Source organism: Pyricularia oryzae, chromosome 1 (genome assembly GCF_000002495.2).
Source record: "Pyricularia oryzae 70-15 chromosome 1, whole genome shotgun sequence".
Lineage (NCBI taxonomy): Eukaryota > Fungi > Ascomycota > Sordariomycetes > Magnaporthales > Pyriculariaceae > Pyricularia > Pyricularia oryzae.
The window spans coordinates 5,372,766-5,388,514 of NC_017844.1; the positions used below are offsets into that span (position 1 = coordinate 5,372,766).

Genomic DNA, 15,749 nt, shown 5'->3' on the forward strand with positions numbered 1-15,749 from the left:
CAGCCTTTCCAGGGCCGTCATAGTAGTCAGCGACCGGTTAATGGTAAGCGTGAAGCAGATACTGATGACAAATAATTTCGAGCAATGTTCTTCGCCTTTATTGGCGACGAGGTTGTAAGCATACTTAGTATCATGCCACAAGCTCTAGGGTCTATAAGTCAGGTAAGCCCATTGAACAGAGGAACCTTATACTTCGCGCCTAGGGAGGCACGTATACAAAGAGGTGGGCGATGGCGACGAATAATGCCAGTATGATCCCTACACGAGTAATTCTCCATGGTCCCGCTTCCTTACTACCCCAGCTGGCCTGGCAGCGACCCCACTACCCCTTGTCACACCGCCTTACCTCTCTGGTCTAGCGGCGGGGCCTGAACACCCGCGACGGAGCTTGATTGATTGATTGATTGAGCAGACGAACAATTTATCAGCGTGTTGTACCTTTCCCTACCACCCCAGAGCACCACAAACTTCATCGCCTCGTCCGTCGGCCGTTCACAATCAGCTCAAAATGCTGTCCGGCGTGCTTCTTTTCAACTTGAAAGGTGAAAACCTCATCTTCCGCAGCTTCCGAAATGACTGTCGCCCTCGCCTTGCCGACGTCTTCCGCATTCAGGTCATCAGCGCTCGGGAAACCCGTTCGCCGATCCTGACGCTCGGAAGCACCACCTTTAGCCATGTCAAGCACGAGAATATCTACCTGGTGGCCATTACCAAGAGCAATGCGAACGCCGCTCTCGTGTTTGAGTTTCTGTACCGCCTCATCCAGCTTGGGAGGGGTTACTTTGGCAAGTTTGACGAGGAGGCCGTCAAAAACAACTTTGTGCTTGTCTATGAGCTGCTAGACGGTGTGTTCATGCTCCTCCGCCGCCATGACTCCATCGCAAACGTCTTCTAACTTCATCGCCAACTTCGCGCAGAGATTGTCGACTTTGGATACCCTCAAAACACCGAAACGGACACGCTCAAGATGTACATCACGACCGAGGGCGTCAAGTCCGAGCACCGCCCCGAAGATTCGGCCAAAATCACAATGCAAGCCACCGGCGCGTTGTCGTGGCGCAAAGCAGACGTCAAGTACCGCAAGAACGAGGCGTTTGTGGATGTTATTGAGGACGTGAATCTCTTGATGTCTGCTGCTGGTGCTGTGCTGCGCGCCGACGTCACGGGCCAGATCGTCATGCGCGCATACCTTTCTGGGACACCCGAGTGCAAGTTTGGACTGAACGACCGGCTTCTTCTCGACGGCGACGGCATGATGAGTCTACCATCGGGAAACCGCATGGGTAGCAAGGCTACCAAAGCCGCAGCTGGCAGCGTTACGCTTGAAGACTGCCAATTCCACCAGTGCGTCAAGCTCGGGAAATTCGACTCGGACCGAATCATCAGCTTCGTGCCTCCTGACGGCGAATTCGAGCTCATGCGATACCGTGCCACCGAGAACGTGAACCTACCCTTCAAAGTCCACGCCATCGTCAACGAGATTGGCAAGACAAAGGTCGAATACAGCATCGGTGTCAAGGCCAACTTTGGCCCTAAGCTCTTTGCTACCAACGTCATCGTCCGCATCCCCACGCCGCTCAACACAGCTCGCATAACAGAGCGATGCACTCAAGGCAAGGCCAAGTATGAGCCATCCGAGAACCACATAATCTGGAAGATTGGTCGATTTGCCGGCCAGTCCGAATATGTCCTGTCTGCCGAGGCCGAACTCACGAGCATGACCAGCCAAAAGGCCTGGAGCCGGCCGCCCTTGAGCATGAACTTTAGCCTGCTCATGTTTACAAGTAGCGGTCTGTTGGTGCGATATCTCAAGGTCTTTGAGAAGAGCAACTACAGCAGTGTCAAGTGGGTGCGATACCTGAGCAGAGCTGGAAGTTACGAGATAAGATTTTGATATTTTTTAATATGGTTTACTCTGGGCATGGCATGGCGTTTGGGGAGTGTTTGTCTTGGCGAAGAGTCGCATTGACTGGGTGACCTGGAAGGCGCTTGACCTATCTAAGTTCTACCATATATATCCTGTTCATTTCTCGTGGCCTCTCCTTGGCATACATCCTGTGTCCAATATTATTACTACTAACGAGAATCGGTCACGTCAGCATCATCTGCATTTGTATTTGCGGAGTCGGGGCGGCATTTGACTTACGATTTCAATCCAGCGAGCCATCCACTTGTCAACAACGGCTTTTGCTTCATCCACAAGCCCGAGTTCTACGCGATGTTAGACAGTCTCACCAAAAAAAAAAAAAAAAAACGGACAAAGCAAATCAGACTCACCGAGCAATAGCTGTACACCTCCCCGAATACCGCTCTCGAGAGCCGAGGAGATCCAAGCATGGGTGTACGAAGTGTGCTCGCCGACAAAGATGACACCGTCATGGGTCTTGAAGTACTCTGGAATGAAGAGCTCGTGCTGTCCGGCAAGAGGGGATGCCCAGCTGCCCGACTCCAGCGGATCTTGGTACCAGCACTTTCGGTTGTACTTGCCCGTGTACAGACCCTCGGCGGCAGGGCCGTGTATCTCGAGCATGGCGTCAAGCACATACTGCACGTGCTCCTCCTCGCTCAACGATGCCATGCGGATTCCAAACTGGTCCGAAGAAATGTAGCTGGCGAGGATGGAGGCGGGGCCGGTGCCGTTGATATCGTAGGATGGGTAGCAGATGCTGCCAATACCTGGGATATCTGTGGTAGTCGAGCATGAGCCATAGATGGGGTTGGGAAGCTTCGTCTCCCAGAAGCGCTCGCTGAACTCCAATGCGATCTTGCAGGCTCCTGTTCTTGTTGTCAGTATGGAACTTGGGAGCAAAGTAACCAGGGGATGAGAGTGACGAACCGTTGTATGGCACCTGCGCGATGGCGTTTGCGATAGTACCAATCAAGGGCGGGCTGAAACGCCAGTTCTTCAACACAGAGAACGGCACGCCCAATACGGCATAGTCATATGTCGATGATTTGAACTGGGCATCCTTGAAGCTGTCGCGCCACTGCAGCGTCACCTTGCCCGTCGCCTTGTCGCGCTGCACGCGCTCAATCTTGCGCCCTAGAGTGGTAGCGTTGTCCACCAACGGGTGGAAGCTCTCTGGGATACGGTTCAGGCCACCGTTGACCGTCTTGTACGACGAGGCGGTAAAGTACATGCCCTCGTAAAGCTGAAGATGGCACCAGGCGTCAGCGGCTGTTACTGCAGTCTTTCTTTGCTACGCCAGAGGAATTGTTCACGACTCACAGTATCCCAAAAGTCTGACGATCCAGAACCAACGACCATGCTTGTGTCGTTCAGCGTCTGGTTCAAGTAGTTGACCATGTAGCCAAACTCACTCCAACGACCGCCGAATTCACCTGGGACCTTGTTGTCTGCGACGCTGTTAGTGGTGTGCACGCTTTTTTAGTCGACTGATTGGTCAACTCACGAATGAAATCACTATGGGCCTTGTGCATGTTCTTTGCAATCTCTGCATAGAACTCCTCGTTCGTCTCCAGCGCGTCCACCTTGGCGCTGAGCGCTGCAGTGGAGTCGTCCATCTCCAGGTCGACCCTCAAGGATGCATTCTGGGCGACCTCTGCAAGGGTGGGCGCGATGCCGCTCGGCAGCTTGATGGAGTTCTTGTATGACAGTCCCTGCTGCGAGGACTGGTACCAGGGAATGAAGTCGATGCTGAGGTTCTTGGAGTGACCGTTGAGACGGTTCATCTCTTCGGCAAGGTCAAAGACGAGCTGGTGGTCGCTGATGTTGAGCGTTTGGTTGTTGAGCTCGATGGTGGCGGGGAATCGCATCGGTCCCATTTCCTGGTAGGAAAAGGTTCCGTTCTGGAAGCCCGAGGGTCCACCAGACAGGTATGCCGTGTGGACGCGGCCGCCTAGTCTGGAGCTGGCCTCGATAATCTCGAGGTTCTTCATGCCGGCTTGGGTCAGGACGAGGTATGTCATGAGACCGGACATGCTTGAGTAGCCAGTTAGCATGGATCATCTGCAAAGCAGGGATTAGATATAGTTCTAGAGTAATCTTACCCAGCACCAACAATTCCAACCTTGGACGCCTTGGCAGCCTCGGCATCCACGACACTCAGGTTCTTTGCCTCGAGATGGGTAACGCCGTCGAACCACGGTCCCAGGGTATCGAAGCCATCGGTCTGCGACATGACGATGCCGCGCTTGGCTTTCCGGCTCCTGCTCGGATGCATCGTCTGGGGTCCACTGCGTCCGACGAGCCGGCCCGCAGAGTCCCATGCAGATATGCAGCCACCCGACTTGGCATCCTCGGGGATGCTCCATGCCAACCTGCTCTCGCCGGAGCTTGTAGGGCCTGAAGCAGTCGCAATCACGTGGTGCGCGTCTTGGTGGCTCTCCGACGTGCACTCGCCATATGTGTAAGTCAGCGCACCGGCCGGGGCCGACTCGGCCGACCTGGACGAGAGGTAGACGTTGGCCAGGCGCGAGTTCAAGGCTGCCTTGGTGTCTATGTCGACGGGCAGGACGGGCCTGGGGGATGACCGGGCCAGTTGGCCGAACAGGGCTGTTACCAATACCGCCTTCATGATGCTGTTTTGACTCGAAGCTGCTGTCAAAATGGGCTGCGCCTGGAAGACAGCATAATAGAAGTCGCAGGTTCGACGCCAAGTCCAGTATTTATAGTCATTCTTACGGACAGCCTACTGCCTACGTTCTCGCCAGGGAAAAATACCGCAGTTCCATCGTCACAATCATCACCCTGGTAATGCATTCGCGTTATTGCCAATGATGAACTACCCCCGAGGATATCGTCGGCTTCACGAACGGGCATCCACAGGAGCGCGGAACGTTGGAGTCGGCGGGTCGGCGAGGTGTTGGTCCTGATATGAATCCAGATCGAGCCAAGGCTATTGGCCGCCCTGCCAAGCGAATGGAGATGCACTCTTGCAAAGTGGACGTTCGAAAATGCGCTAGAGAGAAAACCGTGCATGTTTATAATCCTCTCCCGATAAGGATCGGATATGATAACCCGACGGTCCTTTTTTTGGGGGGTGTCGGAAAAGCCGCGCGCTTGCTGGTCGGTTTGATAGGACTTTGTCATCGGAGCCCGGCTGGGGTACGGAGCCCACCGACTAGACCAGAACTAGTGAAATCTCACCGAGGTAGGACGTTATCAGTGGGGTGGAAGGCGATGTGACGGCGGTGCATATAGTCATCTTTTATCTTATCCAAGGGGGGCGCCACTCATGACGATAGTGACCCACTGAAGATTCCCAACCACTTTGTTTGTACGAGTTACTATGGATACTCGACATTTATGGTATTGCGTAAAGAGACAGACGGAATCGTTCATTGGAGGGTATTTTCTAAACTCCTGAGGCTTCAGGTCCTATTGGGTACAGATTTTCGTGTCGGGGAAAGTTCCACAGTCATGGCCAACTCAACCAATCCTCGCCACACAAACATCACATCCCCCAGCCTCACTGGGGCGGCAGGGTCGGCTTGATGCCCAAAGCCTCCGCCTCCACCTTTACACAGTTGGGAATGTCATCCCACAGCGTGTGGCGCTTCGACACCTCAGGCTCCCAGGCAAGGTGCTTCCTCGCGCGCTCGGCCACGGACTGCGAGTTGCCCAGCAGGGTCCAGTTGGTGACCTTTGCGGCGGGCACGACCTCGGCCCTGGCCTCGGCGACGAACCCCTGCTGCTTGGCGGCCTCGACGACGGCGCGCGCCACGTCGCTCCACCGGTGCGGCGTGCCCGCCTCGCAAAAGAAGTAGCCGGCGCGGCCAAACAGCTCCGGGTCGTCGCGGCGCCCCGGGTCCAGCGCCGCCTCGACCAGCGCCACGAAGAGCGTCGCCAGGTCCGCCACGTGCACGCTGTCCCACTGCGTCTTTTGCGCGCCCACCAGCGGCGCGTGGCCCTCCTGCAGCACGTACCGCGCGAGGAACGGCACCTGCTGCGAGCGCGTGTTGACGGTGCCCCGGCCGGTGCCGTAGATTACCGGCGGGCAGATCATTGCCTGGAGTGGATTGTTAGTATTGGTTTGCATCGTAGGGATTCTGGGGCTTGGTGGTTGAGTGGGTAAAAGCAAAGCTTACAGTCTTGACGTAGGGAATGTCGTTGGCCGCCTGCACGATCTTGTCGATGCCGCGGTGGGGTGCCTGGTCGGGGAGGTTGAGGATGCGCTCAATGTCCCTGATGTCGCGGTACTCCTGGTCTGGCGCGGGCGGCTCGCCGTAGCGCTCGTTGGTCTTGTCGTACTGACGATCGGGTATCTTTTGTGTCAGTGCATTGCCGTTGGAGGTCATTGGGCATTCCAGGCTTCCTGCGTCTCGGCTTCTGGCAAAATACTCACCCATTGCAGAATGGCAGTTCCGGTCAGGTGGATATACCGCCCCGGCCGGTCGGGCGAGTGCCCTGCCTCCAGTCCCTTGACGATGGACTTGGCCGATGGTTCGTCATCAGCAGACTCGGCGGTGTCTTTTTATTTGCTGGTCAGCGTGAATATCCTCAAATTCGAAGCGCAAAAAAAGGGATGCACGTACGGACTACGACGTCGGCCTCGGCTGCGGCCTTCTCAATAATTTCGGCGCTGTCGTTGGAGCCAATAATGACGTTGGCGTCCGAGTAGCGCTCCCTGACCGGCTTGGCGCGCTCTTCGGTCCGCACCAGGATGGTGTACTCGTAGTCTGGGTGCTTGCTGTGCAGGGCTTCCAGGACGTCGCCGCCGACGAAGCCTGTTGCTCCGGTGCTAATTTTGTGCGTGTTAGCGGGGTATGAATGTGTGTATTGCGGATTGCCTTGGAGCTTACAAGAATATTTTGGGAGCCATGTCGGATGCTGGTGTTGGTTGTGTAGATTTCGGATTGATGGTGTTTTCTAGGTATGCAAAGTGAAACTGTTGCGATGAAATTCGGAAGGACGAGTGTTCTATATGACTTCCACAGAGGGTATGGTTGGGGAGCTCAATTATGTTGCGCCAATGCACGTTTTATTGGACGAAATTTATATATACATTCTCGAAAGCAGGCACCCGTCCACCACAACAAGCCCAAAAGACAACCTGTTTGTCGACAGCAGTTTCGGGAAGGGTCTGGAAATCGCCCCATCCATGATGAGATCATGACATTGCGTGACGGTCCTACGGGAGGGTGACTTCATCAACAGAAATGCTGGCAGATCGCTGTATTCTCGGAAGCGGGGTAGCGAACTGGATGGGTTTATAAGCAGGATCGGGGTCCAGGACGCCCAAAAGTGGACACTGCCGCACCTCTGGCGGATAAATGTTTAGTCTACAATGGTAAGCAATTAAAGCAACTAAAGCATACAATATCGTACTCTCATTGATCAATCCTGCTGAACGCAGTCTAGTCTAAAAGGATAATAAAAACTCCGGCTAAACCCCTTAATTAGTCCCAAACGGCACCGCCGCACTGTTCACATTGTCCAGGGGCGCGTCGTCCTTGATGCTCTCCCACAGCACGTCAATCTTTTCCGCCACGGGCTGGCTCAGCGGGCCCTTTGCGAGCCAAGCAACCACCTCCCTGAGCTGCTCGGGCGTGCGGGCGCCGATGACGAGGGCGTCGCCGTGGGCGGACGACAGCTTGGAGTTGTGCAGGGTCCACCTGTAGGCCAGCTCGGCCCTGGAGACGCCCTCCTCGGCGGCCAGGTCGCCCCAGGTGCCGAGGGCGGCGACGAGGGCCGGCTTCTTGTAGAGCCCGCTGTACAGCTTGCCCATGGGGGCCGAGGGGTCCCAGCGGGCGCCGGTCAGGCCCTCGGGGGTCTTGGCCAGGAAGCCGCCGGCGCTGGGGCTGTAGGCGTAAAAGGCGATGCCGTGGCGGCGCAGCGTCGGGAAGAGCTCCGTCTCCGTCGCCCGCGCCACCGCGTTGTAGTTGCCCTGGTACACGCTCGGCCTGACCCAGCCGTGCTTGTCCGCGATGGCCACCATCTCGTCCACCTCGTGCGCCAGGAAGTTGGACAGCCCCAGCCGCTTGAACGCTCCGGCCTCGTAGAGCTCCTGCAGCCCGGACATGGTGTCCTCAAACGGCACGGAGCGGTCGGGCATGTGCAGGTAGTAGACGTCGACCTGGGGATGAAGTCAGCATCTGCGAAGGGGAGCGATGCAAGGCAAAACGTACACTATCCGTCTGCAGCTTCTCCAAGCTCTCGCGCCCGTACTTGACCACGTTGGCCTTGGTGGCAGGCAGGTTCATGAAGGTGCACGACATCTTGGTGTCGATGATAAAGTCGGATGCGGCTTGGGCCTGGCCGAGCCCGGCCTCGCTTTCGCCATAGAGCTGCGCGGTGTCAATAGTCTTGATGCCCAGCTCGCGGAGGATCTCCAGATATTGTTTGATCACGTCAACCTCGCCGCCGAAGAAGGGGGTGGAGCCAAAGACTAGCTTCGGGGCGGATGCTGCTGGTGCGGACATTTTGAGGGGATGGGAATATCTTTTATATTCTGAGCTGGTATCGGCTTTTGTCTGATGAAATGGATTATGGTTCCAAATTGACTTTTAGTGATTGCTATCGGCGAGTTTTTATGCTTTTATACTGCCGTCTAAATGGAGGATTTACAACCCTCTTACATGCGACCCACTCTTTTTGGGGTTCGCATGTCGCTCGGGTAACAGGATTGGCTGGAAAGCTGCCATTAGAAATCACGATTCAATTTGTCATCGACCACGAGCTTCCTTTTTTGTCCACGCATTGAAGTGGACCTGTTGAAGTAACACAGCCGCAACGACACAGAGGCTAGGCCCCATCATGTGCGGGTCGTCGGCAAGGTCATACATGCTATAAATCACGTGTATACTTACGAGACACTATAGGGCTGGTATTACGTGCATAGGTAGCTAGATGACGTGTTACCATGAGGTCGAGATTTGTAATGTCAGTGTTTAGAATTTCTCAACTTTGCAGTAAGGATTGAAATGATAAGAGCAATGCTAAAAGCAAAAGAAAAATATCCTTAGAGGCTGTCTGTTTGGTTACCTAGGGCCTAGGCTGGTAAATACACAATCTTCACTACAACTTGCAAGATGATAGCATTTTCACTTTCAAATCAAGAGCAAAGTAATTATTAGCTTGCCACAACGCTGTAATATAGTTAATCCCAGTCGTCGCATGTCCAAGGTGTCATGCCCTGGCCAGACATCAATCTCTCCTCAATGACAAAGGAAGTCGCGTCTGGCTTTTATACTATTTAATCAAGCTCTACATCGAACAAGGCACTTTGAAAAGAAAAATGAAATGCAAACTCTATGTCCTATATCTAATATAAAACACCAAAACTCCAAGCCGCCCAACTAACGAAAAACACCCGAAAAATCAGTAAACATCTCCGACAACAGTCATTCTTTCTGTTCACCTTCACAACCCTGATGGACGGATCCCGGATCCTCAAATCCACCTTTTTTTCAGTGTTATCTTGCCGCCGACCCTGGCAACAACCAAGTCTAGCTGTTTCTTGAAGCCACCCCATCTCTTGGCCCTGTCTCGCGCGTTTGGTACATTCTTCTCAAACAGTGCTAACATGAGCTGTGTTTGTTTGTGTTAGTTGTGTTCAAGAAAGAGAAAAGAAACGAGTCCCAAGATTGTCCAGCACAAACACTTGGCGTTTCCGCAAAGTTCTCCATCCATGAATTCGTGGCGTATTCCGTCGCCACGTGGCTGTCTTTTGCAACGGCATCTTTGAGTCCATCGTGTGGCCAACGTCTATCAAATATATTTGGAGTCAGTTTTGTATTGGACACTGCTCAAGTCTGTGTGAGAGACAAGCAGAAGAAAAAAGACTTGTCACACGCCATATGCGGCATCCCGATCTTCATACACGTGCAGATATCCCTTCCCGCGCAATAGCCACGCGGCATTGGTGCTTCTTGTCCAGCGGCTGCCCGACCAAGTTCCTAATATGCGACCGCATCCCGGCAGGCAGCTTCCCAAACTGGTCGGCCAGGTGCTCCCTGCTCGGCGTGGAATCCTTGTGTGTGCATGCACATCAGGGCTATCGAGCCGTGGCTGGGGTTCAGGGATGGACCGCATTCAACCACTCAAGAGCTGTCACACTGCCATCCTTGGCATTATAAGCAGACGTTGCGTGGTTGCCTGGTCTTTGGTCCTGCATTTTCCAACGACCCATAAAGGGATAAGCAACGCAGATTCAGGTCAGACTTGGCAACCATTGTGCTTATGGCCAAGTAATGGCCAGGGCAGTGAATTACAAAGTGCTATATTGACCAAAGGCTTCTTGGGACAATGAGCACGTATCCAGTGTTGTAGCCTTGTAGGAATAACAGATGAACTGCGCCAGTCTGCATGTGAAGACACAGCTCTGTGCCAACCGCATCAGACGCCATATTTCCAAGGCGTACTCCACAGGTTGCCATAAATGCTGTCTACCGACTACCGAGGCGGCGAGGCCTGCATTCACAAAAAACAACCATCTCATGGGAGAGAGACCTGGGGCTATATTGAGTGAAAAGTAATACAGAGTAAACCTAGGCGCAGCCCATTTCCTTTTTCCCACATCAGCCAAGCGAAAAAAGAGTCTACTCTGAAGCAAAACCCTTTCAAATTTACCCCCCGAATCGTCCTCCACCCGTCGTTGCAACTCAGCCCGTAAAACCTGCGCGCACGCATGCGGCCCTGCAAGACGCCGGCGCCTTGGTGCAGACGGGCGATCCCGCCACGGTGCCGTTGTCCAGACAGAATTTGGTGCAGTCGTCGGTCGACCCTGCGGCCTGGGGGAAGGGGAGCGGAGAGCGCGGCAGGAGTCCGCCGGAGAAGCAGTCTTTTCTCGTTTCCAGCATCGGACTGGCGATGGCGCCGCAGGCGAAAAGGACGGTGGCGACGGTTTGGAGGTGCATCTTGTCGTTTGGATGGGGGTGTTGCAGGTCAAGACTAGGCTTATTTCTTTGTGGTGACTGGTGAGACTGAGGCTTCTGTTCCCAGAACAGGTAAATTGGTAGTTTCGAGACAGGAGATGATTGTGTTTGGAGAAACAAAGCTGCTTATCATGGCAGTCGGGGGAGAGCAGCAAGCCTTTATGTAACTGTCCATAGGGCATATTGAATTATTGATATGCATAAATATAAACAACAAAATAAAACGTTGACAGCTTGGGATGATTTGCATATTTGCCTCTGGGTCCTTGTGGGGAAACAAGGCTTGACTGCATGGTATATGATATCCATTTCTGTGTTATACATAGCTTTTCGGTCACGTGTAAAAGGCCACTGTCGTTTTGGCAACGTTTCATTCAGGTGTACCAGTTCTAATTCGAGGTGGCCGTGAGGTCATGTCTGTGGCCCTGCTTGACTGTCGCCTACCCCGTGCCCTCAAAAGATGGAGGTCTTTGTAAATACTCAAAACAATAGGCTATAAAGCGCGCCTGGGCCGACATTCATGGAATACTCTTTTTTAAAGTTGCTCTGCTACGCGTCTTGTAGTAGTAGTAGTAGTAGTAGTAGTAGTAGTAGTATTTAACGCCGGGCTCGGCCCGGCTCATTAGCCGGCCGTTAGCAACCTCCCGAGGGGTATCTCGGCGCGCTTTCTATTTTCTCTATTTACACAGCGGAAAACAAGGGCATAGAAGCGAATCGAGCCTGACCGGGTTCGTGCCCGGTCCTGCTTACAGGTTTGTTCACTGACGCGACCCCGTGCCTTCAGGCGCACGGAGGATTCGTCTGACGGCAGTTGACGGCTCTTCATCGAGAGGGGCCTGTGTCCAAACAGCGGAGCTGTCGGTCGTTTGTAGCCATGGAGACGAAGTTCCCAACAAGTGTGGGCTCGACGGCACAGGCGGGTGGTTGTTGTCGATAGCCAGCCGGGTTATCCTTGCCACGGGTAAGCGGGGAGGAGGTGGAGGGAGCAGGATTCGAACCTACGTTACTCAAGTAACAGCCATGGCGCTTAACCACTGCGCCATTCCCCCTGCTACGCGTCTTGGCTTTGCGTTGGCATTGTGGGCCGGTGCAACGGTTGAGACAGCTTCAAGTCGTCTTGATGAGAAATCCACATGGCTCCATAGAGCCCAACGTTATGACCCTGTGCACATCATGTTCATAACTTGTATGCACGCTCTTCCGATCAACCCCCGGAATTGTAAATATCCACCACCGGCACTTGGACGCGCAATTCGGTTTGGCGACGCTGGCTTGGTGTAAAGTTAGTCCAAGAAAATACCGCTGTTGGGTTTAGCGGCGTTTCTCTTTGCGGTGAGTTTGGAGGTTGGGATGCGGACATCGCACTGTACAATCTACCCGCGAAACGATAATCAAACCTTAATAACTCCTGGAGGTTGTCACCTTCTCGGTGTGCCAGGAAGCAATCCGAACAATAGAGACGACAATATTTATCTCTCAAGGCGCCTAGGAATGGAGGCAAAATTGATTCGTTAAAAGTCTTGATATCTGTCGATTGCGACTTTGCTGATTAATTCTACTCGCACCAATGATTAGCCTATTCTTCGCGACAGCTTTTGCACTAATTCAGGCTGCATTGTCACAAGGACAAGATCCCCTCCAGGATGCAGCCGCGCGGGGTCCAGGTCCAGGTCCGGGTCCGGGTTCGGGTCCCTTTGCGTTTCCAAACTCGACCAGCAACGGCTCCGTGGACGTCTTTGGCGTGCTCTCGCACAGCAAACCCATCAACGTGCCGTTCCGAGAAGACCACCCGCAAAAGCCCGTAGGCGTGCGCCAAAGGGGCCCGCTGCAGACCAACAAGTTTTATGCCAATTTCTTCGCCAACAGGCAGGATAATGCGACGTGGACGCACCCGTACTCGGTGTGGTGGTCCAACGACACGGCCAAGCAGGGCCACGGTTTGTCGGTGTCCCACACGGACCGGAGCCAGTTCATCTACGGGCCGGGAAACCCGGTGCAGTCGTTTCAAGACCCGTTGTTCCGGCAAGCCGTTGCCCTCTCGGCGCAGGAGCTGCAGAACGGTACCGTCTTGACCACGGACGGCTTGACCGCCTTTTCGGTCAATGTGCACCTGGCTCCGAACAAAAGGGCCAAGCCCGTCATTTCGTTTCCCCTCGTGCAGGGCATGGCTTTCGTCACGGGCGTGTATCGCAGTGCTAGGGTGCTCATCCAATCCCAGTCGGGGTTTGTCGGGGTTCAAAGCATACCGGTCTACCCGGACGGGCTGGGCGCTGCTGTGTATGGATGGACTGTCCGACTAGGCGACGGAACAGACTGGCTGATTTATATGACGCCGAGCGGTGGTTTTGAGAGGCCAAACATGACCATGGTAAAAAACGGAACCCTAGCGGGGCCGAGAAACTTTTCCGGGACGGTCCAAGTCGCCAAGAATCCCCTCGAGGAGCATGGCATGCGGGTCTTTAATAGGGCTGCCGGGGCATATCCCGTGAGCGCCACAATATCGGGATCGGTTTCGGGCAGGACCGGCACCTACACGTTGAGCTGGAAAAAGGCCGGCCTTCAATACCGTCCGTTGCTCATATTTGCCCTGCCGCACCACGTCAAGTCCTTTGATCAGAGGACTTCCGAGGGCATTACCAACGTCACGCTGGCAAGCACCACAAAGGGTATTGCAACTGCAGTCTTTGCTGAATCTTTCACAATGGTAGAGAGAGAACTCCCGACGGATATTGGGCTCGACCCGTGGTCGCCAAGACTTGGATCCGTGGGCTCAAAGAAGGCACCCGGCGGCACCGTCTCGCGCGCAGCCAAAGCCGCCATCGTGGCTGCTGGCAAGTCGGAGCTTGCCGAGGACATAATCAAGCTCACAAACCTCACATCCAAATACTACGCGGGGATTGCCTTTTCCATGTATGCGAGGGCGCTGTATGCCGTAAACAATATAGCAGAAGTGACCAACTATACGGCCGGAGCTCTCAGGAAGCTCGAGGCGGCGTTCGACCGATACGTTAGAAACCTCGAGCCCAACCCGCTCTTCTACGACAACGTCTGGAAAGGCCTCGTGTCCTCGGCGTCGTACAACAACAGCGACCCGCTGGAGGACTTTGGCAACACCTTTTACAACGACCACAACTTCCACTACGGATACTACGTCTACACGGCCGCCATCATAGCCCACTTCGACCCCTCGTGGCTGACCAGGAACGGCTCCGTCAACAGGATCTGGGTCGACAACCTCATCCGCGACTGGTCCAACCCCTCGACCGACGACCCCTACTTTCCCTTCTCGCGCTCATTCGACTGGTTCCACGGCCACAGCTGGGCGCGCGGCGTGCTCGAGGCCCCCGACGGCAAGGACCAGGAGTCCTCGGCCGAGGACGCCTTTTCGACCTACGCCATCAAGATGTGGGGCCGCGCCACCGGCGACGCGCGCACCGAGGCCCGCGGCAACCTGCAGCTGGCCGTCAACGCCCGCAGCCTGCAGTCGTACTTTCTGATGGCGGACGACAACGACGTGCAGCCGCGCGACTTCATCGGCAACCGCGCCGTGGGCATCCTGTTCGACCGCAAGGCGAACCACACCACGTACTTTGGCGACCAGACGACCTTCATCGAGGGCATCCACATGCTGCCCATCGTGCCGAGCAGCGCCTACGTGCGGCGCGCCCCCTTTGTGCGCCAGGAGTGGGACCAGTACTTTGCCGGCAACCGCACGGGCAACCTGACCGGGGGCGGCTTCGTCGGGCACGTTTATGTGAACCTCGCCATTGCGGACCAGGCCGGGGCGGAGGAGAGCTATCGGTTCATGAGGGCACAGAGGGCGAACAGCTCGTACCTGGACGGGCAGAGCTTGGCCTGGAACCTGGCTTATACTGCTGCTCTGGGGGGTAGTCTGGCTAATAGCACCGCCCCGAGGCTGGCCAAGGCACGATTTGTTTAATAACTGTGCATTGCATTTGCCTCCATCGAAGACCAGGGTGATGGCGGGCTGGCTGGGGAGAGATTGGGCCTGTTAGCCTTTAGGGCTTTTGACCAGGCCCATTATGCGAAATCATCGTACTCTGTTTCCAAGAAACGGTGCGTATATTAAACACTTATTTATCTACAGTTCTACACCAGGTCTTTACATCCTCCGAATATTTTAATTTATATCTCGGTTAAGAGCTAAAAGCCTGTATCTACTTATACTACCGGCTCGTCAGGAATAACTTTACAAGACGTTGTTCTGACATAAAGGCCAATTTAAGCTCAATCAGGGGCATATTTAACACCATCCTCCTTGCTCGGGCATTGAAAAGCCCACCACATTGGTATGCACAAGCCTGAAGTTTCATCTCTGCCAGTTTGCTCTTCAACCAGCGCTCATTGTATAGCCTTTAATCAATCCGCATTCCTGGCCCAGTTTTGGGATGATGCACGCTTTCTCGGCTTTTGTATTCGGGCGCTTGAACAGTACCCTGACGTAAAGTCCCACAGGGAATGGAATACCGGGGGAAAAGAAAAAATGGTTTTGCGATAACCCCAGAGGGAACCCGAATATGCACTACACACAGCCGTCGCTTGAATTTTCCATATACTTACACGATATCAGCCTAAGCTTGCTCGCAACGCCTCTCCTCTTGTTTTTTTCTGATGTCAAACCACCGAGCTTTGGCTTGTGGCTGCGAGCCGAGGCGTGGGGCCTTTTTAGGCAGAAACCGGACGGGGTCTGGGTTCTGGGTATATGCAATTCCCATTGGGGTTCTCCCTCCACGCAGGGAAGATTTCAATATGCCAGGTTATGTTGTATTTGCTGCCTGGTTTGACTTCCTGTTTCTAATCGTGCACTCTGTACACTTAGTAGTAGTAGTAGTAGTAGTATTATTTAACGCCGGGCTCGGCCCGGCTTGTTAGCCGGCCGTTAGCAACCT

At 54.4% G+C, this 15,749-nt stretch overlaps 6 protein-coding genes and 1 pseudogene across 7 annotated transcripts; 2 read left to right on the forward strand and 5 right to left on the reverse strand.

Annotated features, from left to right (window-relative positions):
• The first annotated feature begins 375 nt into the window (after nt 1–375).
• MGG_05484 (AP-2 complex subunit mu-1) lies at nt 376–4,562 on the forward strand. The gene is made up of 2 exons (XM_003710302.1): nt 376–845; nt 918–4,562. Exons 1-2 carry the CDS (start codon nt 509–511, stop codon nt 1,892–1,894), a joined length of 1,314 nt encoding a protein of 437 aa, XP_003710350.1. The 5' UTR covers nt 376–508; the 3' UTR covers nt 1,895–4,562.
• Nucleotides 1,799–5,335, reverse strand: MGG_16373 (uncharacterized protein). The gene is made up of 7 exons (XM_003710303.1): nt 4,012–5,335; nt 3,414–3,943; nt 3,230–3,357; nt 2,837–3,152; nt 2,278–2,775; nt 2,147–2,211; nt 1,799–2,073 (listed from the first exon to the last, which is right to left on the reverse strand). Exons 1-7 carry the CDS (start codon nt 4,536–4,538, stop codon nt 2,071–2,073), a joined length of 2,067 nt encoding a protein of 688 aa, XP_003710351.1. The 5' UTR covers nt 4,539–5,335; the 3' UTR covers nt 1,799–2,070.
• Nucleotides 5,274–6,997, reverse strand: MGG_16374 (uncharacterized protein). The gene is made up of 5 exons (XM_003710304.1): nt 6,766–6,997; nt 6,499–6,704; nt 6,309–6,433; nt 6,052–6,213; nt 5,274–5,972 (listed from the first exon to the last, which is right to left on the reverse strand). Exons 1-5 carry the CDS (start codon nt 6,783–6,785, stop codon nt 5,433–5,435), a joined length of 1,053 nt encoding a protein of 350 aa, XP_003710352.1. The 5' UTR covers nt 6,786–6,997; the 3' UTR covers nt 5,274–5,432.
• Nucleotides 6,998–7,151: 154 nt separating this feature from the next.
• On the reverse strand, nt 7,152–8,490 carry MGG_16375 (aldehyde reductase). The gene is made up of 2 exons (XM_003710305.1): nt 8,092–8,490; nt 7,152–8,039 (listed from the first exon to the last, which is right to left on the reverse strand). Exons 1-2 carry the CDS (start codon nt 8,383–8,385, stop codon nt 7,359–7,361), a joined length of 975 nt encoding a protein of 324 aa, XP_003710353.1. The 5' UTR covers nt 8,386–8,490; the 3' UTR covers nt 7,152–7,358.
• Nucleotides 8,491–9,355: 865 nt separating this feature from the next.
• Nucleotides 9,356–9,591, reverse strand: MGG_16376 (uncharacterized protein; the record flags this gene model as incomplete). The annotated part of the gene is made up of 2 exons (XM_003710306.1): nt 9,356–9,493; nt 9,565–9,591. The coding sequence occupies 2 exons, from the start codon at nt 9,589–9,591 to the stop codon at nt 9,356–9,358; spliced, it is 165 nt and encodes a 54-aa protein (XP_003710354.1).
• Nucleotides 9,592–11,816: 2,225 nt separating this feature from the next.
• MGG_20086 lies at nt 11,817–11,888 on the reverse strand (annotated as a pseudogene). Its single transcript has one exon. The product of its transcript is annotated as a tRNA-OTHER (tRNA).
• A 372-nt stretch (nt 11,889–12,260) lies between these two features.
• Nucleotides 12,261–15,044, forward strand: MGG_16377 (uncharacterized protein). The gene has a single exon (XM_003710307.1). The coding sequence runs from the start codon at nt 12,407–12,409 to the stop codon at nt 14,777–14,779; it is 2,373 nt and encodes a 790-aa protein (XP_003710355.1). The 5' UTR covers nt 12,261–12,406; the 3' UTR covers nt 14,780–15,044.
• Nucleotides 15,045–15,749: the final 705 nt, after the last annotated feature.

Excerpts from the sequence above, each read along its gene's own strand:
- MGG_05484 (XM_003710302.1), top strand. The coding sequence starts at position 509 with ATGCTGTCCGGCGTGCTTCTTTTCAACTTGAAAGGTGAAAACCTCATC. Across the intron at positions 846-917 it reads TGTCTATGAGCTGCTAGACG|AGATTGTCGACTTTGGATAC; the intron begins GTGTGTTCATGC and ends AACTTCGCGCAG.
- MGG_16377 (XM_003710307.1), top strand. The coding sequence starts at position 12,407 with ATGATTAGCCTATTCTTCGCGACAGCTTTTGCACTAATTCAGGCTGCA.
- MGG_16375 (XM_003710305.1), bottom strand. The coding sequence starts at position 8,385 with ATGTCCGCACCAGCAGCATCCGCCCCGAAGCTAGTCTTTGGCTCCACC. Across the intron at positions 8,040-8,091 it reads AGAAGCTGCAGACGGATAGT|GTCGACGTCTACTACCTGCA; the intron begins GTACGTTTTGCC and ends CTTCATCCCCAG.
- MGG_16374 (XM_003710304.1), bottom strand. The coding sequence starts at position 6,785 with ATGGCTCCCAAAATATTCTT. Across the intron at positions 6,434-6,498 it reads CGAGGCCGACGTCGTAGTCC|ACACCGCCGAGTCTGCTGAT; the intron begins GTACGTGCATCC and ends GCAAATAAAAAG. Across the intron at positions 5,973-6,051 it reads ACATTCCCTACGTCAAGACT|GCAATGATCTGCCCGCCGGT; the intron begins GTAAGCTTTGCT and ends AATCCACTCCAG.
- MGG_16373 (XM_003710303.1), bottom strand. The coding sequence starts at position 4,538 with ATGAAGGCGGTATTGGTAACAGCCCTGTTCGGCCAACTGGCCCGGTCA. Across the intron at positions 3,944-4,011 it reads GTTGGAATTGTTGGTGCTGG|CATGTCCGGTCTCATGACAT; the intron begins GTAAGATTACTC and ends TGGCTACTCAAG. Across the intron at positions 3,358-3,413 it reads GGCCCATAGTGATTTCATTC|ACAACAAGGTCCCAGGTGAA; the intron begins GTGAGTTGACCA and ends ACAGCGTCGCAG.